The 26,069-nt window shown below is 38.9% G+C and overlaps 1 protein-coding gene across 3 annotated transcripts in view; it reads left to right on the top strand.

Annotated features, from left to right (window-relative positions):
- Positions 1-26,069, top strand: part of THSD4 (thrombospondin type 1 domain containing 4) — a 264,033-nt gene that overhangs the window by 231,814 nt on the left and 6,150 nt on the right. For all 3 annotated transcript variants that reach the window (XM_027881547.1, XM_027881546.1, XM_027881548.1), the window contains 7 exons: positions 3,586-3,761; positions 7,609-7,705; positions 8,622-8,864; positions 12,645-12,774; positions 14,481-14,685; positions 15,869-16,042; positions 25,191-25,364. In XM_027881547.1, coding sequence (XP_027737348.1) covers positions 3,586-3,761; positions 7,609-7,705; positions 8,622-8,864; positions 12,645-12,774; positions 14,481-14,685; positions 15,869-16,042; positions 25,191-25,364 — 1,199 coding nt within the window. The remainder of the gene's footprint in view (positions 1-3,585; positions 3,762-7,608; positions 7,706-8,621; positions 8,865-12,644; positions 12,775-14,480; positions 14,686-15,868; positions 16,043-25,190; positions 25,365-26,069) is intronic.

Raw genomic sequence — 26,069 nt, 5'->3', positions numbered from 1 at the left:
CCATATAGCTCGTGCAAAACATTACTGAAGGCCATTGTTTTAGTTAAAAAGCTGTTTCCAGGATGAAAGATAGATTAAATGAGCTGCAACCTGTATGAGAAATTCTTTATGAGGAATTAATGGTAGAGCTTTTCATAATCTTTCATACTTTGGCCAAAAATATTAGCATCATAAAAGTTCTTCAGGGGGCAGAGTTGAGATGGTAGCTGCAGAGTGATCAAAACATAAAAGAGGAACATTTTCCCTTCTTATGGAGAGGCCTCTTTCAAATCTGTCATATGATGGATTTGAAATGAAAGTTTAATGTGCTCACAATTTCTCAGACAGCCATCTTTCTACAGCTTCTTTATTAATAACAATTTAATCTTAACCAGCTCTTGTTTTTCTGAGCTCTTGATAATTCATTTATCTTATTTGTTTAGCATCAATCTAAGGAAAAGTACCCAGATCATAAAGTTTAGGAAGTGTTCCACATTAATAAATCAACGTAAAATGGGTCTCCAATAAATTTTGCTGACGTGTTTAATCCACAGTTGCTTGAATTAATAATAGCGTATAAATAGCAAGTAAATAATGTGACTGACTTTCATATTTAATCTGTGTGCAGTGGTTATGAGCCATAATTTTTCGTCACAGCCCTGTATGAGTAATGGTGAGGCCGTTTTCATGACTGAGGTTGTATAAAATATTTTTCAACTAATGTTTATGGTACAGAGACTGTTTTATGAGTGTGCCAGTAAAGTCCAAAAAGGTGGGAAGTTCACCCCCATGACTTAGTCCCTCCAAGTTTGTGTGGCTGCAGCACTGTCTGTCCACTCAAATCCATAGAGTATTTTGCTCAGGGAGAATTAGAAGTCTGAAACTTCACCCATTGAGGCTCTTCAGTGGGGGACAAGTGGTCCAGGGTCAGTCCTATGTATTTCCTTGAAAGTAAAGACTGTCAACAACATGGGCTTCTGTCTCATAGGCTCAGAGTTGGTGGTAGCAGCTGTTTTTATCCTTAACCTTTCTACATCTTACATTTTGTCCAGAACCATAAAAAAAAAATTCTTACAGTGTAGAAAGAAGGAAATGCAATAATATAAACTCATTTAAATAAAATTGTTTACTTTTATACCCATTCTGTTCAGTTTCTACTTTGTTTTCCTTTAAAAGCAGATTTAATACTATTTCATTTTTTTCTTGCAGAAATTGGGATATTAATAATAAAGACTAAACTAATTTATATTTTGAATTTATAGATTGCACATGTGTTTTCTTATCCTTTGTTATGAAAAAGTTACTTTGAAAAAGTAGGTTTCTGGGTCCTTTGCTTCTGTTAGAGGCGTGACAGTACTGGTTTGGTGCAGGGATGATTCATAAATCCCATGTGACTGTAATTCAGACATTTGTCAGTTACTGGGTAATACATTAGTGATGCTGCTGCATAACGCAAGCCAGTGCAAGCTTACTTGAGATCACAGACAAACCTGAAAACTGGAGTTGGTTGGTGTCACACTTTGTGTAATGAACCGTTGCTCTTCCAGTCATGAATAACAATGGTAAGGATGTAGGAGAGACCTGAGTGTGATGGTATCTAAGCACTGTTCACAGAATTTATCAAAAACCACCATGAGGTCATCTGCTATGAAAGATTTCAGCAATATTAAGCAAATTAAATAGTTGGTTAGTCACCAGCAACCCCTCCTATAGGGGAAAAAGACTTCGAATTTTAAACTTAATCAGACCAGGACACTGGCAGTGGCACTGTCCCTTCTCACAGGACCTTCTGTCCTGAGTCCTTCTCTGCTGAATTGCCTTTGAGCCTGGAGAGCAGCTCAGTCTTTAGTAGGTCCAAGGTAGAACTTGCTCTGTGCATGAAGATATTGATCTGTCCAATTCCCTATATCTTGTAGTGGCCATTTAATCACCATGTCAATATTTGCCTGCCTCTTTGTCTGTAACTATGGAATTTTCACAATACAGCTTTTCTTTCAACAGGAAAGTAGTCAGAGAGGAGTAGTGAAGTGGTTGCCATGGTTTCTGAAATGTGGCAGTAGTGTTGCACTTAAAATCACTTTATATACAAGAACAGTGATCCTTGCAGGGTGGCTCTCTTGCTGTCTTTTTCCTAACATGATGGCCCGTTCCACTGACATTCTGTGATGCTTTTCTGCACACAGTCATGCTGGTGGTGTTCACTGAGGGGGCTGCAGCAAAAGCAGAAAGACTGCTTCTATTTATTAATTAAGTTAATTCAGATGTCTGGAATATGTACAAACAATTGAAGTTTCTTCTCTAATGTGCATTACATTGGAATTAATGGCATAAATTTAATTTCCCATCATTTAGGCCATGCATGTAGACTTCTTAAGTTTTTCCCAGTAACATAAATAGTTGTGTGTAGCTTTGAGAGCATTTTAACCGAGCATCTCAGTTGCTGGGACACAGCATAGCAGAAACAGTCTCTGGAATAACTGGGTCCTTGACCCTAAATTTTTGTAAGTTCAAAGCTTGAACCTTGAATTTACATTTTAAAAAGTAAATTACCAAGCAATATGCAACCAAGGGTATTAGCAGATTTTGTTGTCTGTTTTAAAACTCGTATTTAAAAGCAAATTCTTTTGTAATAAAATTGAAAATCTTTGAGTAGAGACTTCAGAGAAAGGGTTTTGTCTTTCCTGTGTACTTAAACAATGTCTAATGTGGTGTCAGCCTCAAGATATTACTATATTTCTAAATAATATGTAACTAATATTGCATACAGTTATGCACGTATATGTGGCAGGAGTTTCTGACCTTAGTCACATAGATAGATAAAGGAAGTAGGAACCAGAAGGAACAGAAGCACTGAAGTCACCAAAGTAGTGACTTGCCCATGATAATAAAGGGAATGCACTGCCCAGCTGGATATTGGATCCATATTTTATGCTTCTCTGGCAAGTATTTGAGTTGCAAGTCACTTTTTCTTATGCAAGAGAACTCATTATTCCAAACTGTGCTGCAGATCAGGGCTCTGCAGGTGTTCTGGCAAAAAAAATCTTGTTCTGGAAAGGAAACAGAGGAAGTGGCCAAACGGCTCTATGAGGAATAACTGGAATATTTTAGCAACTCAGGAAACTCCTGTGCCCCTAAATTGTTTGGTGCTTCTACTTTGTGTAGTGTAATGATTTTCTGTATCTGACTCAGTGTTTTGTTCTGCCTAAATCACAAAATAATCGATTCAATGGGAAGAAAGTGGAGGAAAAGCACTTCCTCAGCATCTGTGTGTGTTCAGCGTGTGCCACTGCCTCGCTGAGAGTCTCATGACCACCCGGGACCTGAGAAATTGTTGGAAAAGTTTTCCAAACTGTCTTTGATTCTTCTTTCTTCTCCTGCAGCATAAGCATACAGAGTGTTCAGACAAAGCTTTCTAAGATTGGTTTGTGTTTGGGGTTTTCTTTCTCCACAACTGCTAATCCAGTTGTTTTTCCAGCAGCCTCATCCCTCAGCATTGGACAATCCCTAACAGTATACTCTGCTCCTTTGGGGGTTTGGTTGGGCCCCAGTGCATGAAAGTGATTTCCTCTGATCCAAGTCCTTGTGTTTCTGTCCCATTCCCTGCAGCCCTGCGGAGCCGCTCAGGACGGTCCATCATCAATGGAAACTGGGCAATCGATCGTCCCGGGAGATACGAAGGTGGTGGGACAATGTTCACTTACAGGCGCCCAAACGAAATCTCCAGCACTGCAGGGGAGTCATTTTTAGCTGATGGCCCAACAAATGAAGTCCTTGATGTCTATGTGAGTTTGTATTTAGATTAATCTTCATGATGGAAAACCAAAATGTTCAGTTCCTTGTTAACATGCAATACTAAAATTACATTCAGTACCAGTACTGTGTTACTTTAATTTTGATACATTACTTTTGTTATTTTTCACGTGTTTGCTGTTGTTTCCATCTTGCTCCAGGTCATAGGAAATCTAAATCAAGCAATTTTCCCTCAGAGTTTACTGATCCAGTAAGCCCAATTTTACTTGTTCAGGAAAACAGAGATAAAACATACAGATGTTTGGGGGCTTGTTTGTTTGTTTGTTTGTTTTGTGAACTTGATTTTCTCTGGATACTTTTCTATTGAAGCAAATTGTTTAATTGCAGCAAATAGTTTAATTTTACAGTGAACAAGCAAATACCTAAGCCAGACAAGGCCTCTCACAGAGGGATACCATCTCAGTTTCCTTTAAAAGAAACAATGCAAAAAACCTATAGGATGTTAGATTTGAAGAAAGGCAGGTTTAATATGAAGCTGTGCTAGGAGACTATAGATAATAGCTATTTGAGAAAGGAAGAGAAAAGACAAATTGTCCAAGAGGGAGAAATCATACTGAAAAAGCTTTGTGCTTCAAATGGGACAGACAAGGCCTCTCACAGAGGGATGCCATCTGTTTCCTTTAGAAGAAACAAGGACAGGTTTTTAGTTCATCGTACTGAAGTATAAAATATAACTGGAATTCATAACGACTTATTCAAAGATAAATTATGTGTTCTTAGATCATACACTTGCACATACTAAAATCAATTTATTGAAAAAAAAAAACCAAACCATTTTAACTGATTATATGATTGTTTCATCCAGCTATGGCTTTTTTGTCCTTGAGTGCATTAGGGGGTGGAAATTGAGTGTGCTGGGTCATTTCGTAGAAAAATTATCAATAACTGCCCTGATTACTAAGCTGGGAAAAGTTAAATATTGGCAAAGTTATTCCCCATCTGCTGGTGCCTTAATAAAGCAGTGTAGTAATTATGCTAATGTTAGAATCATTAAGGTTGGAAAAGACCTCTAAGATCATCTAGTCCATCTGATCCAAACTTCTTTTCCAATTGAATGCAATGTACAACTGGCAAAAGCCTGGAAAAATAAGTGGTTGGGTTAGTAGATTCTTTAATGCAGACTCTATGTTTTTAAAATCCATGTGTCCTTGTGCAGTTACAGGGTTTGTGAGCTGAGGCTTGGCTATAAGTTTTTATTGTCAGCTGATTGATGCCTAATATGTAATGACCCAGAGAGAAAAGGATCAGGAAATGGATTAAACAGATATTTCCAAAGTAATACCATAAAAAAGCCTAAAGTTTAAATTTATGATAGTGTAATGTTTTGGTTTAGGCTTAGTCTTTCATTTTTTTTCTTTTTTTGCTTTTGCAGTGACTGTTAAAAGCTGACATGATGGGCACAGCTTTATCAGTTTGCTCTGTGGCTGCTGGTGTGGATTGCCACATGTAATTTGGCTGGACTCTTATCTGAGATGTTTCTTGTTCAGATGAGGAATACTACAATTCATTATAAGATGATATCTTACTGTCTTTTTTAATGTAGTGTGGCAAGATAAAGCTGGATAGTACTAGATGAAAGAAGATCAATCATCAGCGTGACACAGACTCGCTTATGGGTTTGAAATGTGTAGCCATGCAGATACAGATGTCTTTCTTCAGACTTTGTCTTGCCTGAATCATGCAATTCTTTTTTCATCCATACTCATGATCTTTATGCTGTGTGTAGCAGAATGAAGACATTTGCAGATGTGAACTCCAAATGGCTTTCTGTTCTGTTTTCCTGAGATCATGCTATTTTTCTTCCACTCTGAAAATGTAGAGGAAAAAGCTCTCTGATTTACAGGAGGTTATAAATAGCAAGATAAAGAGATGCAAGTTCTGTCCAAGTGTGAAGGTTACTTTGCTACGAAGACTAAGGTCCACTAACACAGAGCAAACTATTCTGTCATTGCAGGTATTTTCCTGTGGGAAAGCTGGGACAATATACTAATTAGGGACTTCAGCAGTTAAGCTCTTTATAACCTATGTCTGTCAGTTGTTTTGAGAAATGTGATGGAAAAACCATAGGAACAATTGGAAGGTTGCTTCTGGAACCATCTGAAGAGCAGGGTCCTGGTTCTGGAAGGGGCAATATACTCTTCTGCTGAAGTCAGCTCACAGTTCTTGGTTCTCTCAGGACCAAACAAAAGGGGGTGTATTTTTTGGATAACAAAGTGACATTGGAAGGACCAACCCTTTCAAAAAGTACTACAAGCAGTGCATTATTAGATGGTTCAGAAAAGTGAATGATCTCTGAGGGACAAAGTTTAGAGGAACAGCTATTATATTTGGCAAGGAAAAAGTGATTCTGACTCAAGGAAAAACAAAGATCTGAAACCCTAGCTGGTATTAATTAATGTGATGAATTTAGTCAAACCTTGAAGCATTAACTGTGCTCTGCTGGATCATTAGGCCATTAGCATAGCGTGACTTTTTTTTTTAGGTCCATGGATTGTCAGAACCCAAGAGCTAGTGCAAGCTCTGCTGTTTTCTTGCAGGTTTTTTGAGTTTGTTTTTTAAAAAGGTTACTTCGAGTGTAATCTGAGGCTTTTACCAGACTAACCCTCACTAAGAATGCAGGACTAAAGCATAAGTTAGAAGCAGTACTGAAGTAATCACAGCAAAAGTAGTGAAATAAGCAGCTTATGATACCCCTGCATTCCTAGTGTGAGAATGCTTAGGCTCACAGCAACAACATGATAGAAGCCAGTTGGGTATGGAGTGTGCTACTGACAGGTTTTAAAAGCTATTATAAAGTCAAAGCCTTCTCAGGTCCCATTACGCCTCTCTGCTTAAACAAGCATACCTGAAGTAACAGTGACTATCAGAGGCTGCCTTGTGTCAGCTCACGTGGGGCCTGTGTAGCAGCACTCTGAAAACACTCAGCTTCACTTTCACATTTACCTTACAGTTCCTGCCTGTGTTTCATAATGAACACTTTGATAGAGTTGTGGCTTGCTGTAAAGCAGTGGGAGTCTGGTTGCCCTTAGATTTTACATCTTCATTCAGCTGAAAATGAGCATGGAAGGGTGCAGAAGGTTTGCACGGGCACTCTTCAGCTGCTATAACAGGAACGTGGGCCTTTGTAATGTGTTCATTGTGTTCAATGTCTTTTTGGAGCAGGGCTTATGCTGAGGGCAGCATAATGTCAGCCGTTTTAGCTGGGTGGTTGCTGAGGGTCCATGGAGTGGTATCTGCATGGTGTGTAAAGGAACAGTTGGATGTGGGAGATGTACATGCCAAATAACACGTGTGTGCTGCGTGCATGTGCTCTGTTCAAGTTTTACAAGTGACTCTTTAAAAGGTAAAAGGCTAAATGTGTCAGTTGGGGGTTGTGGTATTTTGTTTTTCTCTGCTTTGTTCCTTCCTTGCTTTCATTTCCTCAGGCATCTCTCAAGCTCCGGCTCTCTGAGAATGTTTTGTTGACCTTAGGACTGTCTCTTCTGCAGCTGAGGCCTGGTATGAGCCTCTACTGCTCACACTGCTGAGAGGCACAGTCTTGGCTGGGGCAGCCACAGCCCACTTTGGCCCCCAGCAAGGCAGTTTTACATTTTTCAATGAAGATTTAGACAAATAGTTTCTGTGCCATCATAAGCTGGCTCAGTTTGCAAACACAGTAACTTGTATTTATTTCTTTTTGTATTTTTTGGGGACAGTCATTAGCCATTGCTTCTATCATGACCAGCAATAAATAATGTTATATAGCTGAGCAGTTCAAGTTGATATTTAAGTAGCAGTAACAAATGGAAGGACTCAATATATGGCTGTTTTTCTTTTTAGATGATACATCAGCAGCCTAACCCAGGCATACATTACGAGTATATCATTCCAGGAGACAATGTCATTAGTCCTCAGCTGCTTGCTCACAGGAGGCCAGGTAAAATGCCACCATTTCCTATTATTTAGCACATTTTGTTATCCAATTAACTAATGGAGAAATTCATACCATTAAATTCAGTGTAAATGCTGCCACTGATGTGGGAGAGGCCCAGAATTTCACCCTACATGTTGAATGAGATGTCAGCATGAGATGTAGTAACTTCAGTGAATTAATACAGGCTGGGATTATTTATACTTTAGCTGGGAATCTGCTCACAGATTTCTGCTTTCAGTAACAGTTCTGTTATTAAAATGTTAGCCATGGGTTTGCATAAGCTGGAATGTTGTAACCTTTTCTCAGAAATTAAATAAAACATGATTTTTCTTTTCAGAATTTTAGATAATTTGAAACAACCCTTCACAGTTTCTCTTTCCCCTCCCAGCTGGAGAGGATCAAACGGAACAGTGTTTCTGTCCCAAGGCAGAATCTGGGAAGCCTGTGCTCCTGACTGAGCTGTGGATGTGTGCTCTGTGTAGTCTGTGAAGTCCTGAAGTAGAGCATTTGCAAGTGAATTTGGTCCTTATTTTAATGGTCGTGACTTGCCTTGAAAAATTTCTGTTTGCAGCTTGTCTGTGATGAGGAGCAGCTGTGCTGGGACATGGGGAAACACAGGATGCAGAGCATGGTACAAAACAAAAAAGCTTTGGGAAATTTTGACACACTGGGTGCATTAACTCTACAGTGTGTTTGCAGAGTCCTAATGTATTTGTTGTCTGAGACTTGGTTATCTTAGTTTATAAACAACACAGTCTTTTCAGGTCACTATTAGAAATTCTCTACGTAGCATATTAAAGCTGCTTCCAAATTTAATTAAACTCCAGTTCTGATTATTAGTGGATCAAAGCACAGACTGATATTTGCATGTGAGGCTCATTCTCATTATTTTACTTTTCTGTTTCATGTCCATCATCAGGGGAGCCGTTGAATGGTCAGTTGGGAATGCCAGAAAGTACAAGTCGTGAGGAGGAGGATTTGCACAGAGAGACAGACATTCTCACTGGACAGTCAGCTGGAACTTTTCCAGTTATTCAGCCAGGAAGATTTCCTTCTCATCAGCCAGAAAACCAGGTGCCTGCTATGCAACCGCCAAGACAAAACCAGGAACACAACTGGAAACAGGTTGGAAAAACTGAGTGCACAACTACCTGTGGGAAAGGTAAGTGCTTTGTACACTGTGCACAGGTAAGAAAGCGATGGGTCGTGGGAGGCTTCCAGCATGGGAGAGTAGAAACACAGCGAGGAAAAGCAGTGTGACTATTCAGCAACTCTTGTGCACACAAAACACCTGGTGTTTTCTTTTATCTTACAAACCAAAGTTATGTCAATACTATTATGTGTGCTTCTGTTTAAATCAGCGGAAACAACAGAATTGAAAATACAAAATACAAAGCATGGAAATTATAAGGAAGCATGTGCCTTTGAAAGGAAATATTTCCGCATTTATGGCAAGCTGCTCTCTCCCATTCCCTGGATACACACCTGTTTTCCTCAACATACTTTGGCATTCTTTACCATTTTGCCTCTGCAACTTTGTCAGATACACCCTCAGTGCTTTTTGTGTCTTTGTCAACAGTTTTCTGATCTTTTTGGGATAGATTTCATCAGCTGTGTCTCTGCCTCACTGGATGTGGCTGGAACAGCAATGATGTGACTTTAGGGATCAGAGATTTTAACAGGGAAGAAGTGGGAAGGAAGAGGGACAGAAAGGGACTGGTAATTAGTGAGCTCCTGGGAAGTGGTGCCTACACTGCTTGAATGTACTACAAAGATTAGTCTTTGTTGTCAGACATTCAACGTGACCACAGATTCAATAATGCAGAGTACAGGCAGTAATTGGGAAGAGTAAGTTTTGTGATAGTAAAAGTGAAATCTTTTGTAACACACATCCCCATACCCAAAAAACTGCAGAGGGGTCAAATAAAGAAGTACCAGATGACTGTCACCAGTTCATACACAGGGAGAGCAAATTTGGTCCAAGGGCAGATGAATGTCCATGTTATAGCTGGACATTCACGTATGTACAGACAGAGCTAAAAAAATCCATCAGTATTGTTACCAGTCAGAATTGCTTTTCACTTAAAAAAAAAGAAAAAAGTGAAACTTTCTTCCTTTGAGAAAAAGTATTAGAGCTGACATACAGCCCATAATATTCAGAAGACTTCCTGAAATCAGCCTTTTTGTGGAGAAAAAAAAGGGCATCTAAACCAAAATTATTTCAGTTGCCATTTAAGCACACTGTGTGCTTTCAGTACAAGTCATATTTTCAGAATCTTTAATTGTGTCTGATTATTGGTTAGCAGCAATCAGTGAGTAACCTGCTGAGTGACTGAATTATCAATGTCATGGTAAATTTTAATATCCAGATCAGGTAATTTATGATGCAGTTGCAGGAACGCATCAGTGTAAATGTATTCTTCCTTTACATCATAGAAGTCTTGGTTGTGTATCCTGTGGCCCTTGCAGACATTTGCACGTAGTTCTTGTCATTTCTGCAGATATCTGGTCACACTTGGCAGTGGTAATAATGAAATCTGAGTCAAAATAATGATAGCAAAATTGTAGAATTTAGGAAAACAAAATTAAAAGCATATCTTTCAGCCTCCTATACAGCTTAAATTCACTCCCTGAAATTTAGCAAGAAAACTGCCAGAAATAAGTGTCTCTTTTCCCATTATTTGGGGAATGTAGGCATGTCCTGGTCAAATTAAATTCAAAAGAAACTGGATCTTGATAGCAGGATCATTACACTGTTGGGACTGTATGAACATCTCTTGTGATCTTGGTGTGAGAACCCTGTGTGGATCTGTGATGTCCCTAAGGCATTTCAAGCCAAACTGGGTTATACAGAATGACAAAGAAGGGAGTAGAAAAATCAGGAAAAAAGTCTTTTACTATTTAGGGATTGTTTTCATTTTTTATCATTCGACATAGGACACTTTCTTCTTTTTTCTCTTCTCCATGTTTTCTATTTTCTTTTACTTTATTTCTTCATGCAGAAATGCAGATAATAAATGGGTTTTAATTATTTTTTAATGGTCCACAAAAAGCTAAATTACATTAGGAGAGTCTAAGCTGCAAGAAAGAAGAAAGAAAGAAAGAAGGAAAGAAAGGAAGGTGAAAGAAAGATTATTTTTGTGCTACCTAAGGAATAAGAGAGGCTAAATTAGTTTTGCTGAAAAGCTGTAAGATTTCAAAGCACTTCAGTAAAACTTTGGCTTGGGGAAAAAAAAAAAAAAAGAAGAGTATTATAAATTTTTCACAAAGTGCAAATGAGAACTACCACCATTTTGACTGAGCAAATAGATTGGCTAGAGTTTGGATGGTGTGAAAACTGCTGCCACAGCCTGTGCGTTTAAACAGGCTCAGAAACGAGTGTCTCAAAAAAAGTTCTCTACACCTTGGAAATGACTTGGGATGTGCAATTTGTTCCTAGTCACAGCAGTGAGACTGTTACCTTTTTAAGGAAGAATTAGAAAGGAGATTAAAGAGTGCAAAGTGCTGATTTTTCCTTAGATTTCAGAAAATGTAGTCGCTTTTTCATTACTATCAGTGTAAGGTAGCTGGTGAGATACAAAGCTCTACTTTTCAATAAAATTAACTTATCGAACAAATATAACTTTTGTGAGAATTTCAATTTAAAGTTCTCCATCCCTAAATTAAAGTGTGCCAGCCAACAGTTACCATCATCCATGGCCACCTTTGTGTGCTTCCTTAAACCACCTGGATTTTGGTTTTTACCTCATCCTATTTGTGATTGCAAACACTGAAAATCAGACAGTCGTGACTCTGTCTTATTGTTGTACACTACCTGTCTTGAAATTCTGAGCTATAATTGCTAATAACAAGATCAGTCAGTATAGTTTTACTTTAAAAATACAGCCTTATCCAGGAGGCTGTATCACACATCATCCATGCATTTCAAAGGCAAAATGACAAATGCGAAATATGCAAAGGAAAGCATTCCAGGAAAAGGAGGAAAGCATTCCGGGACATTTGTGGGAAGAAGTGTAAACTGTGTATCTGCTTGTCTGGTTGAATAACATTCCACTTGTGTTTATTTCATTCTGTGGAAGCAAGTTAGGTCTAGCCTAAGCAAAATCTTTCTTTCTCAGTTCAAAATTAATTTTCCAGTTTGTGGTTTCTTTCTCAGCCTAATCTTGAGTTTCTGCACTAATCAGTCTCCAATACCAATAAATGATTAGTCATTCAGAGTTATTTGCTGTAGGACAGCCCAAAACAACTAAAATCACCCATTAAGTCAGTGGCTTCAAGTGGTTGAACTGGTTGTACTTTGACCACTTCTCCTTGGCTGAGTTAATGTACTTTAACTCTTTGTTTACCAAGTACAAGCTGACATGTTGGCACCAGGCTCTTTGTAGTAATAGTAGAGTTCTGTCTTTCTGTTCTGGCATGAAAGTAATTTAAAGACTCAGCATTAAATATGGAGAGTAGTCATTTTTAGTGATGTTTAACCTGTAAGCTTTGCCCGATGGATCTTTGCAAAATGCAGGTAAAGTGGATGATGTTCTCGTGCATTTACTCACCACGTAACTCTGAAGTCAGGAGGCTCAGGCTCCTTTCAGAAGCACAACAGAATAACTGCTCATTTTTTCCTCCCGCCAAGCCTATATTGTAGCCAGTTGGCTGCATGTTTTTTGAATTGCCTAAATACTTAGTGTTTGTACTCTGTGCACTGTAAAGATCTCATGCAGACCCAGGAACACGTTTTCTCAGCCTTTCCTACAGTGCTCTGCTATACTTTCTATACAGTAAATACTTCCCATAATATTACAATGTAAACAGTACAGCATTCAGCTCTTACATTGTGTTTCCTGTTGTCAAGTTATGCTTTTCCTTTCTACATCAGTGTTGGATGCTACTGTTAGAACTGCAGAGACTTTCGCAATTCTTCACCTAATTTTCTTCTCCATTTCAGGATCACAGTACCCAGTTTTCCACTGTGTCAACAGAATCACTCACGAGGAGGTCCCCGAGGGTTACTGTGACAGCAGTACCAAACCCATCCCAGAAGAGGAGGCCTGCAACCTCTTCCCATGTCCAGCTTTGTAAGACGTTACAATTTATGTCAAGTGAAATAAGGCAATGCCGTTGAGGTTTTGCCTGTGAAAGAGGCTATTCTAAGCAGGAAACTAGTTTGAACTTCCAAGTCCTGTGCACTTGTGTCATGTGTAGTGGATTTTTTTCCTTAGTTGTTGTTGGCCTTCTTCCTCTTCACAGGGAGAATAGTGTTTAGAGCAGACAAAAGGGAAGTTGGCAAAAGTAAGTGTAGCAGTTTCTCAACCTGTGTGTGACTGTTCAGGCAGGCACAGGCTACGTGGTCTCTGTGGGTACATTTTTTTCAAATGAGAGGTTTCTGCACTTACCTGTCTAAAGAAGAGGCTCCATAGGTTCTATCACTCCACGTTAGATCCAGGTGCTGCAGTGGCCACCTTTTCATTCCATGGTGTCATATTTAAAGATGAGACAGTGATTACAACAGCTCCCTGGTAAATACCCCCTCTCTTTGAATTGAGTAGTTCTTCAGCTCCAAGACTGGATTATGAAGTGGTGATCCTTCTTTCCAGCACACCAGTACAACCAGCTCAGCTGTGATTGCCTTCTGAAATGACACTGTGCGTTGCAATTGGCTAAACAACAGGTTTTAAATACTCAAAAATGAAAAATAAAAATATAATGCCCCACCCAAAAGGACAACTCATTCAGGGTGTATACCAAGAAAAGGGTTAAACCTAGTTGCCGTTATAGCAATGTTGACATAGGTCAATTTTCCATCTCTCTGGTGGTTACACACCTCAGTTCTCTTCTGAGCAGCAAGTGGCCACTCCTTATTCCATGGAGATTTCCAATGGTGCAAGTGCTGTTACAGTGTCAGAGATGTCTGAAAGCAATTTCCTAGTGTGTATTAGATACTCAGGAATTTCTGAAGCCATTTACATGGAGATGTCTTCTCTTACTGAAAACATTTTCCTCACCTTTTTCCTCCTAACAACTCATATTTATTCAAGATAATATCAAGAATATAAACAAAGAAAAATAAATAATTAAATACAAATATTTTGCTTGTTTTTCACAAGAGTTCTGAAATAAAATATGTGAACAGTTCCGATACTTCCCTTGTTTGTATCTTTCTTCTTGGTTGAAATGAAAACTGAAAGGGGAAAATGACATATTTGTAAAAAAGGTGACAAAATAGATATAACAAAATCTTGGAATGAGAAGAATATATCTAGGGATCTTTTTCATCTCTAAAATGAATTGTATTTATTCATTGCTTATCATTTGCTATTTCAAATTTCATTAATTGATGAATCAATGCCTGGATGCATTACATGATTTTTGTGTTACTGCCATTTTTTAGAGCCTTTGCTGCAGAAAACCTTTAGGTAGTACATCTTAAACTTTTGGGAAGTGTCATTAGAGCAGTAATATACATTATAGGTAGAATTTTTAAAAAACCAAACAGCTGTTAGAGACTTAAGTAATGTTTATAATATGTCTTGAGACTATAAATTGGGTCATCTGTCCCCATGTTTATTATTATCATCCACTACAGGTGAATTGTGTATACAAGCATATGATATTGCCTCTTAATTATCAGCTACCTAATATTGTTTTGCAGTGGTTTAAGTGCTATTTCATAGGATTCTGTACCAGCATCAGAATCATGTCATTCACGTTCTGTTAAGATTAAGTATTAGAGAATTCTTTGCTGAAAAAATATGTCCCCTTTTTCTTTTTTTTTTCACTTCAGCTGGGACATAGGGGAGTGGTCTGAGTGCAGCAAAACCTGTGGCCTGGGGATGCAGCACCGCCAGATCTTGTGCCGGCAAATCTACGCCAACCGCACCCTGACGGTCCAGCAGTACCGGTGCCATCAGCTGGAGAAACCTGAGACCACCAGCACCTGCCAGCTGAAGATCTGCAGTGAATGGCAGATCAGGACAGAGTGGACCTCAGTAAGTGTGATTGACTAAGGATGTGAAACTGCAGAAAAAAAGGAGAATTTTCTTCCAAGTATCACTAATCAAACATGAATTCTGTTTAAAGCGGGGAAGAGGAATGTGGAAAGCCTTGGAAATAAGTAAATCTTAGTTCAATAAACCCTTGCTTCACTATGACCATTAAAGTTTCCTAACCAGAAAGAAGATGAAAAAACACAAACCATGCAGATGTTTCTGTACAGACAAGCTTTCTGAGCAATGTTTTTTTTTACATGCTGTGTGAGTAGCAGAGTCCTTAGAGGTTTGCCTCTGGTGGCAAACCTATTGCTCTTTCTCGTAGCATGTAGAGCTTAGCTCCAGGAGTTATTTACCATCACATATGTACTTAGGATAAAGGCAGTAGTCACTGTTACTGTAGTTGATTTGAAGCCATGCCAAGACTTTTAGATAAACGTGGATGGTACAGTTCTGAGATTTAATTTTTCGGTGTTGCTTACAACAGGTTTGGTCAACTTGCCAACCATCTCAGTTACTTTCATGGCCATGGTGTGAAAGATAAAATATCCTGCTGTATTAAGAGAACTGATACACAAATCTCTCAGTATTCCATGAAACAAAGCAAAAAACTTTTAGAGTTCCTGAATTATGTAGGTGGATAGAGCATGAAAAATTCTAGCTTAAACCCTCAAACTAAACCTACTTTTTCCTCTCTGCTGGAGCTTCCTTGCTCCTATTGCCCCCAGCCTGTGCATCAGGCATCAGATACCCAGAGATATCAGGTATCAGGCAGAGCTGTCAATGTTCTCTGAGGCTGGAGAAAAGAAAGCTGGAGTAGAAGGCCTCTCCTTGGAAGTGGAATTCAGAAGTTGTGTTTCTTTGCATTTATCTTGCTTCATATCTGCTTATAGGTCAGGAGCAAAATGATGCCTGCTACTTAAATGTCAGCAGTTCATTTTGATAAGTGCAGTATGACCTGTTGAGGATGGGGTTTATGTTTTCCAAACGTATCAGCATGATACACTGTTGAATACTACAGACTGAGCACATGATTTAATACTACTGATGTGTTTTTATTCCCTACTCCTGGCAATCTAGAATAGTTCTATAGCTTCTGTCTCAGCAGGAATGAATGAACTGGATGTTCCCAGCTCCCTGACAAGCCACTGCTCAGTCCTGATGCACCTCCCTTTTGTTGCAGTGTTCAGTGCCTTGTGGAGTGGGGCAGAGGACTCGGGATGTGAAGTGTGTCAGCAACCTTGGGGACGTTGTCGATGACGAGGAATGTAACATGAAGCTGCGGCCAAATGACATTGAGAACTGTGACATGGGCCCCTGTGCCAAGAGCTGGTTCCTCACAGAGTGGAGTGACAGGGTAAGGCAAAAATGTATACCTATACAGCCATATAAGGAGTAATCTTATTTTCCGTATTTATCCTCGATCGGTTGAACAGGTAAAAGCAAACAAAATCATAATAATCCCAAGGGCATCTCGAGTTTGTGTTAAGATACAGGAATGCACAGAAAGGGCATGTGGGTATATGGCCAAACGTCTGGATTTGGAATTGGCTCCAAGTCTGAACTTCCCAAAATATGGAGTGTGCTGAGATTTATTTTTCTGCCTTGCTTAGCCCTGAGACTCAAGATTCAAACTCTTAAAATTCAAACTTGTTCACTGTTTTTTTTAAGGGATGCAGATTTTAGACCTGATGTCTGGGTTTAAGTTCAAGCCATAACACAATTATCTTGTAGCTGTGAAAATAGGGGAACGAGTTCCTAAACTCAGGCAAGCTTGATTCAGGCTCTTGTACTTTGTCAACATGGGGAGTTCTTTATTGCAATGAGTCTCTGCATGAAAGCAGCAAAACCCGTGGAGATTTACCTTGTTTTGTGATTGGGCTCAGTGTTGTTGTTCAGTGGTGATGTTCATATGCTTTCATTAAAAGGCTTGCAAATATGGGCCAAGAAAAACTTGGAAATTTGGTCTCTCTTGTGCGTGCTTGCCTACCAATTTCATCTGTAGAGAAGTTGAGCCTTCAGTCTGTAAAATCCTGGTTGCACCTCCCTCTTTCTTGACATACAAATATTGCAATTTATCATTGAAGTTGTCAGATTACATTAATAACTTAAATATTTTGTTTTTTAGATCGTTTTGTGGTAGTACCTCTGAAAGCTGGGAATGTCAGGCTCATAGATTGACCATTAGGTTGGACGCTTGGATCATTTTGCACGTGGTTTAGATGCAGAGATGGAATGGGAACTTCACAAGTAGGACAGGTAGCTGATAATTAAATCACATAATTAAAAAGGCTCTTGTTACAATTAAAGGCCTGCAAAATTTTCAGCCTCGAGACAACTCGAATAGATTTTCTAAAGAAAACAAAAATATAGGCTAATAAATCTGTGCTGTTGTCACTTTTTTTTCAGTGTATTCTCTGGCATAGTATGGACAGAAGGTTACCAGGTAAAGTATAGGTATATTAGTGCAAAGGGCAAAGATTTTTCTGTAGGGGAAATGGCAGTGCCTTTTTTTTATCAAGTGATATTTTACAAGTAAGAGAGAAAAATGCATTCTACCCTCAAAGACATCTTTCTTGAAAAAGCTGGCCCAGCTGCTATCAGCTAATGGTTCCACCGCACAAAACACAGTGAAGGTTCCAGTACAGTTTTCTTCATTTTTCTACACTGATATTTTGCCCTCTGCAGAATTAAAAGCAGCTTTTGACCTGAAGGTCATAACTGTAGAATGTTATTATGCTTATTTATATGTGTTGAATGAGACATAGAAGTGAAGCAGGTAATGAGGAAAATGTTGGGACTTGTTTTCTTACCACAAACATTTTAGGGCCAGAGAGCAAAGAATGAGTTTAACCTTCTCAGTTTATATAAGTGTATGGATTCATTTCTTCCAAATGCTTGCTACTGTAGTTGGCGTTATTCGCCACCACTTCTGCCAGCAGTGGGTTTGGATTCACAAAGAGGATGTAAGGAACAGCTTATTTCAGGAAAAAAAGGTAGATTTGAGCTGGGATATGCAGGATCTTCTAAGCTTCACACATACCTCATAACCAGGATGTTCAGAGTCACCCAGTGGCAGTGATTCCAGTGAAAGTCAGTGGAATAAAGGAGTAGTCAACAGCTGTGCGAAGTCAGGCCTTTGCCATTATCGTTCTTACTGTGTCATGAAAGGGCTGTTCTTTAGGATCAGAAGTCTCTCTTTCTTTGTAGAGGAGAGTGTTTCTATTGAAAGACAAGAGGAGAATTCTGTCATGGAATGGAAAGGGGCATTCCCAGGTGTTTGGACTTTGCATGTGTAATTTCCCCAAACAATTATTTACAAAGTACTTTAAGCCAAGCTACACTCCAGCAATAAGCACAGATCAGTGATGGGAAGCCACAAATGATTCAGATAAGCAGCCAAAAGTTCAAATACTTTAAAAAAGCTTGTTCAAACCTGTTGAGTCTGCAAAACTGTGGTGGAAATCTCACAAGAACAGACCTTCTTTGTGAGATTTATTACATGCCTACTTCAAGTCCCAGCTGGAAATACCACAGAACAGTCTTTCCCATTGTATTTTGACATTTCAGCCATGGCTGGAAATAAGAGGTAAAAGAACTTATCTTAACTTTTGAGAACGTTAGAGCTTTGAAATGGTTGAGTTCAAACTTGGTTGCAGCCATAAGAGGAGGCCTGGTCTGTGCTTTCCTGAACTCACTTTGCAAACACTTGATGTGTACGGTTGCACATGCAGCAAGCAGAGGTTTCCAGAAGGCTGTCAGAGATCAGAGAAACATGTACTTTCTCTTTCAGCAAGGGATATATCAAACCTCCAGGTTGGGATTTATGTGATGCATGGGGCATTACAGTGTAACCTTGGTTAATTAGTGAAACATCAAGAAAAATCACAGTAACATGAAAATTACACTTGTCTTTACTGCCAACAGATGTTAAATTTCAGGATTTGATAACTGTGGTACATATTTACAGAGAATTTGACATGGGTATTCTTTAACACTGTTTAAAATAGGAGTGGGATCTAATTTAGGGATGCTGGAAAGACTTGGGGTTTTCTTATTTTACTGAAACCTTGCAAAGTTTTAATTGATGCAAAAAAAACATGCTAGTTGCCTATATTTTTGTTATAGTTTCTGTGATTCTGAATTGGAAGATTATATCATGAAATTTCCCTAAATGTAGCTTTGGTAATATAACATACATGCACTTAAAACCGTGCAGAGCACATACAAATCTGTGTGTAAGAGTTGTGTTTCCTTCCCAGGGTGGTCTGTTTGTGGCTTTACTCTGTAAGTAACACTTGGCTGCCTTCTTACCATGTTCTCCACTCTTGTTTTCCCACAATGTATTTATGTATTTTATGGCAACCTGTTTCCCCCCATGGCATCAACCTTCTTGAGTTCAGTTTCTGCATACAACTGATTCTTTATATATGTAATTAAAACCCCCTCCACGTTCCTGAAACAATACAGTTCTTGATCTGTGTTATTTTGATAAAGAGGTATCAAAATCCATTGTATGTATGTTACACACACACCTGCAGAGCTTATGATGTGTGGCCACACTGGTGAAACATGTAAAGGAAGGAAACAATTCATCCTTCGGAAACAAACACTTCTTTTCTGAAAAGTATATACTCTGTCATTTGTTTGGAACCATCTACTGATATCCCCCAGGCTCAATCTTGAGAGAAATAGAAGTTTTTACTAATTTCAATGGGAAAGATTGCAGATTAATACTGTGTAGTAGTAAAGTGAGACCAATCTTACTTGTCTGTGTCTGTCTTTACACTTATTGCTCTACCTAGAGTATAAATAAGAGAATTAACTCAAGTTTCGTGGCTTTGACCTCTACATGATCTTTAACCTCTTTTGTCTATAGAGAGTCTGGACAAACTTTCATGATATTTTTATGTGCATTTTTAGAAAGACGGCTTCCTGTCTGCTAATTCTCTAAAGATGTCACACTGCATTAAAACAGCACAGCCCCACCAACCAGCATCCATTAATCAGTAGAGTAAATCTGGTGAACCTTACTGAACTCAGCAACCGAATGGGATTGATGGGAGCAGATGAGATTCTTGCAAACATTTCACATGACTGATTCTTTGACAGCTCTAATTGCTGGAAAGTTTACTTCTCCTGTGGGTCAGAAGTGGGAAACTGCATTCTCCTGATTTACAGCAATGGGAGGCTCACCAGTGTTTCCTTCCAGCTTCCAACTGGAGTGTTCCCCTCTTGCATTTTTGTTTATTCCTCATTGCCATCTCCTCCGTTCATTTGTTTCTCATTTTATGTTTACAGCCTACTTAGAAAAGAAGCCAAATACAAACAATTCTTAGATGTTAATGAGATTCTGTGGCCAAAATAAAATCTGGGGAAGAAAGAAAAAATGCTGCACATTAGGGAACATAATCAAAACAAACCAAACACATGCTCTGGATTTCACTCTTCATTAAAAGGAGCAATAGCAATGCTTCTGTAATAATCTGCCATAAGAGAACTGTAGTGAAAAGAGAACTTCATAAAAATCAGTGCTTTATTCCTCACAGTTCTAAAACATTGCCTAGTGAGTTTGCTGAACAGTCAGGTGTGGAACCACGAATGAATACTGTAGCTTACCCTCTTCTTTCACTATTTTTTATTTAATTCTGGATAGTTCACTTAAAATCTCCTGAATCCCACAGACAAAAAAAGAAAAAAAAAAAAAAAAAAAAAAAAAAAAAAAAAAAAAAAAAAAACAAACCAAAACAAACAAACAAACAAACAAGACCCACAACCAAAAAAAAAACAAAACAGGAAAAATTACCATGGAGCTTGTGCAAGAGTTCATTATTTTTTATTACCACTGTTTATTTGTTTTCAATATAAAATCAAAACAAGATAAAACAGCTCTTACCATTGATTTCATGTGGGAATCATATGGAAATAGAAGGTTTGCATTCTTTATGTATGAATATGTAACACACTTCATAACTTTCAACGAAACACAGCCAGGAGAGTTGTGATTGAAGGGGGGCCAAGACCTGCAGATTTGTGTTTCCTTCCCTAGAGCTGATCTCACTGTGTCACAGTTCAGCTGCTCCACATGAAGATCAGCATATCAAGCCTGCAGGGCAGGATGAGCCTTCCCTGTGTCCCAGGGAGGTTGGCAGGAGAGGCTGGCAGGACGAGCTCACGAGTGGCAGGCAGGGCCAAAGCAGGGGCCAGGTTATCAGGCACCATCACAGGGATGAGGCAGGGCCAAGGTGAAGCTGGGAAGTCAGTCTGGCTGACAGTCACCAGTCAGACACAGCCCAGGGATCCTGGGACAGGTCTGTGGGAATGGGGCAGTGCCAGGGTTGATCTGGGAAGTGAGTCCAAGGGTGAGGGATCACTGAAACCCAGGCTGTGGCTGGGAAAAGACACATCTCTGAGGAAGCTCAGATGTACCAGAGCTGAGAACAAGTGGAGACCCCGCACTACGAGCAGGGTGTAGGTGGAGGCCCCAGCAGAGGCTGCTCTGGGCCATAAGACATCTTGGTGCACTCAAGCCCTGAGAAGTCCTTATAGTTCTCAAGGCAAGTCATATTTGTTATATGAGGCAGAGTAGTGAAGAGCTCTGTTCCCTCATGTTAATTACTCCTGAGAGCATCAGTGTTGAGTAAGTACTAACAGTGTAACCTACTGCATACAAAGAAAGGAACTGTGCATGTAAAAGCATTCATGATCCAGCTGGAAGACTAAGACTGTATTTCAAAATGTTTGTTCCCTTGGAAGGCTGCCGTGGAAGTGTGAGACTGATCCAGCACCTACTGTGTGCATAGATGCACTCTGAAGGGAAACAGTTTAAATCTAGGTATCAGAAAATGCTTTGGCAATACATGAGGATATTTCTTCCTACAACACACCCTTTTCCTTTTCTTTTTTTAAGAAATCAAGGCAGCTCTCAATGGTTTTACATCCTTTGAAAATCTGTCCCCGTCTTGGAACTGTGGCAGCAGTGAGCTTCTGAAACACAATTCTGAGTTTATTACTGGGAAAACAAAGGTTACATAATCTGTCTAAAATCCCTTCTGAAATGTGTTTTCTCAGAGTAGGTCATATATTGCTAAGGAGTTTCATAAATGTATTGGAAACATACATCTTCATTTTTATTTTTTGCAGTAGCGTAGCATCAGGAGGATGACTGCTGAAAGTCTTTACTGCTTGTGGGAAATAATTAAGATGGTGAAGGTTAAAGTGTGGTACACAGCCAACCTACACAAATGGGAACTCAAGTTTTACTCGAACTCGATTGGTAGTTATTTAAAATTTTAATTAAGGCCAGCAGTGATGCTGAGACCTGAGTGAAAGGGCTCTTGAGATCCAGGAGGATTCCTTCTGCCACTTTCCTGTGATCTGTTGCCCCATTTGAGGGTAGTGAGTAGGGCTGACATGTTGGTGATGGGCAACTGGCACTGTTTCAGAGGATTTTTTGCTATACCCATGTCTTCTAGCTCTGACAAAAATCCAGGCTTCCACTTGCAGTTTTCCAGGTTTGCAGGAACTAGCCTTATTTTCCTGGACTGCTGTTCAGTTGTTTTCCGACAACTATCAGAACCCTGAATGAGGGAGTTTTATTTTTAGTTTTTAATGGGTATGGAAAGCTTCTGAAATTGAACTCATGAGGGAAGGACCTCAGAAAGAGGAAAAATGGCAGACTCCTTAAAACTCAGACAGAGGTTTCTAAGGAATTTGTGCCAATGGAAACAAGACTGTGAAACAAAATATCTTTAATAATAGGACCAGAATAAAATTGCAGCTTGTGAAAGTTCCTCATGTTTCACAATGTTAGGTTACGGAAGTTGCTGTGTATTAATGCAACAAATCAATGGCACCAAATTGAAAGTAGTGGGTGTGTCAGTTGTGAAAACCAAAGGGGAAGGATTTGTTATCCAAGCTCTTCCTACTCCCTGCCTTGCACTTTGGAAATCCATGGCTTTCCCATAGAAGATTTTTACTGAAAATAAGAAAAAAAAAAATGAATAAACAAATACATAACATGAAACACCGAGGTTGAAGTTAGCTTTGTAAATTCTTAGAGGGTAGTTACTCTGTAGTACAATATTGCAGCAGAGGGGAGGAGAACCCTATACCTTCCCACTTGATATTTCCTTTGTTATTTAATATATAAGTCTAGTTCATACAAAATCACTTAAAACGTAAGACCATGGAGATTTTCGGGATGACTTTATAGGCTAAACTTGTTCCCAGCTCTGGTTTGCAAAGCAGAGAAGCAAATTAGATTGTCAAATGAAAATCAGTTAGAAATAAGAAAAGTATTTACAGAATATATATCTAGTTCTCTGGATCTAATGTCATTGAATATACTTGCCAAGGATGAAACATGAACAGCCACAACATTAATTCCTGCACAGTAGTTTGAGTGGTGGCCATCCTCTGGGGCTCAGCAAAGCCAGGTTACCTGAGAGAGGACTGTTTGAAATGGGTGTAGTTTAGTCTCAGTTTAAATAAACAGGAAAGTGGCACATTGACATCATTCTTGAATTTTCAAGATTTTGCTACTTTCTTTTGAAAAGGCCTCCTTAGCTATGAAATCTGATTTGCTGAGGAGGTAGGTCTGTTTTACATCTCTGTGTGAGAGTGGAATGTTTTCACAGAATCACCAATAAAAAAGGTTCAGTATGTTACTTATAGGCATCATTTAGACAAAACTCAATTACTTGATCTTGCAGATGGAGGGAGGAAGAAACCTGAATTTCTAGTTTTTCCAAAATTGTACTTTGTTAAAAAATTTGCTTTAAAGAGTTGAATGATTTCATTAGTTTTGTAGGCATTCCATATCAGTAAAGCTTTGTTGTTCTGTTTGAACATCTTGTGAAAGGAATCAGCTGGCTGATAGGAAAAACATTTTTGGATTGTGTATCTGTGAAATAAATGTAACATGACCACATGTTTCACACAAGTTTGCTCTTTACCCACTGAGGAACAAGCATTCCTCAGTGAGTAAAGAGCAATTTACAGCCAACTCTACTTTCAGTCACTGGTCTGTCTTGAGAAGATGAGTGACTGTATTGATTCCCCTTGTTATTAATAGTGCTGCTGTCATGGCATCTGCTGTTCTGTACTTGAACTACTGGAAGTGTACCCTGACACTGTTACCAGTGGCAGCCAAATCAAGCTGTGGTTGCCTTTGTGTCTGATTATCAGCTTTTTGAGTCATCCTTTTTTAATAAAGTTTAAAAAATGCTCCAATGCAGAGTTATATCCATCCATAAGGAATGTGGTGTTCATTGTGGAAGTTTTTCCTAATTTTGTGGTATGTTAAAAATCAATCTGAAACAGCAATCAAATGCATCCTTTGCTGCTGCCAAAACTTGTGGTTTTCTTTGCATGTGTAATATAACTGCTGTGTTTAAATTCCGTTATATACCTATCTTTCAGTGAGCTGTTTTTCTTTATATTAATGGTCTAGACATGAAAGGGAAGAGTAAGAAAGAATTAAGCAACAGAAAAACAGTCTAACACAGGAATTTTTTACTTCCTTGGCATATTTCTGGTTTTTAATTTTCAATAGTTTGATGCTGCCTAGAACAGTGGAATATCAAAGACCTTCCTGCTGCAGTAGATGAAAGAGCAAACTCTAGAGGCAAAAATGGAATATATCCTGTATGATTTATGGATGACATGCATACTGTCTCTGAATATGTGACATAAGACTCTGCATATCACTTTTTAGTAAGTGCTGTCAGAATTTAGCAGTGAAACTTTGAAAATGGTAAATATTAGTTACTGGAAAGTCATAGCATTAAAAACCAATATTTAATGTACCTAAGCTTCCATGGCCACCTCTTCTAAGACTAATTAACGGTTTACAATCAAAACAGGTTGGACAAAAACTACTGGTAGTTAACAGTTAATTGCTGAGGATTTACCTGAATCTTTTGGAACGACCTGTCAAAAGAATTTATATTTTTCTATTCTATTGTGCTGTCATATTTTGTCAACTTGTGGAACATCCAGGATGTACTGTACAGTCATTTTACTCCCAGTGCCACAGCCCTCAGTCTTCCTTGCCCTTTCAGGCAGTGTGAGATCCACCTGGCTGACAGCTTCAGGTGGTCAGAGGAGAAACTCGGAGAACAAATCAAAGGCTGAAAAGCCCTTTATTGAAATTATCTGTTCTCAGAGCTATTAAATGGGATGCAAAAAGATTATTAAAATGAAAACTTAAAGAATTTACAGACAGGAAGAGGGAAGGAAAAGTAAGAAAGCTATTACAAAACTGTAAAACAAGAGATTTCTTTCTTAACTAATCTTTTCATTTTTGACTGTAAAGACAGGTACTACATGTGTTTTCAAAAGCATAAAACTCTGAGACAATTTCCTACAGCTGAATGACAAATAAAAAGAAGTGACTTTGCATAAACTTTGCATAATTTACTTTCATGCCTATTGCTTCTCCTCACTTTGTTGTGCAGTGTGGAGGGGAAACCAGTGACCGTGTTGTGTGTTTTACCCCCCAGTGCTCTGCAGAATGCGGGGCCGGGATCCGCACACGCTCCGTGGTCTGTATGACAAACCATGTCAGCAGTTTGCCTCTGGAAGGCTGTGGCAACAACAGACCCTCGGAAACAACCCCCTGCAATAATGGACCCTGTGCTGGCAAAGTGGAGTGGTTCGCTGGGGGCTGGACACAGGTAAGCCAAGTGCTGTGTCTGACATACCTACTGGATTTCTGCCGGTATTTTAATTTAAAACTTGTATTTTTGTGCAATAAAGATGTGTGCCATAAGGTATTTCTACATCTCTGTGGAATATTGGGGTATTTTTTCCTGTATTTTGCTGAGTTATGTTCAATAATTTTCAGCACCTGCTGTTGGTTTTTTTATTTTGATGAAAATAAGATTTTGTTCTTCTCTGTACAAAGGCTCTATTTTAAAAGATGCAAATCTGTTGCTTTAGCGTTCATCTGAATATGCTAAGCAGCATTCTGTTATCTTCCATTTTATAAATACACTGGGTCAGTAGATGAAAAATAAAAAGAAAACTACTACTATGCTAATGCTTTCAAGTGTAAGTGATAATGGTTTTTCTTGTATGAGAATAACAAATTTAGATTTCAAAAATACTTATTTGCAGCTCTAATGACAGATGAAATCAAGGCTTGGTAGTTAGACCTCTCCAGCAGATTGAGTGGCAGCTCTGGATCCATTTGTACTGCCCCTGGAGAGGTGTTCAGCAAGGGCATCTAAATTTCCCTGGCCTTTTAAGCTAATTCACCTTCTTTCTTTGCACAAGATTGAATTGTTCAGTGCACACCAAAGGTACAGAGGCTTTGCTGTGTGATCTGAAAGCAGTGTCTGACAACATCAAATCCTGGCTTCTAAATACCAGAATGAAAA

This window comes from Empidonax traillii, unplaced genomic scaffold (genome assembly GCF_003031625.1).
Source record: "Empidonax traillii isolate 1590-97213 ecotype Southwest subspecies unplaced genomic scaffold, ASM303162v1 scaffold90:size2128546, whole genome shotgun sequence".
NCBI lineage: Eukaryota > Metazoa > Chordata > Aves > Passeriformes > Tyrannidae > Empidonax > Empidonax traillii.
Note: the sequence above shows the minus strand (reverse complement) of the source record. Positions and strands in the feature narration are given on the sequence as shown.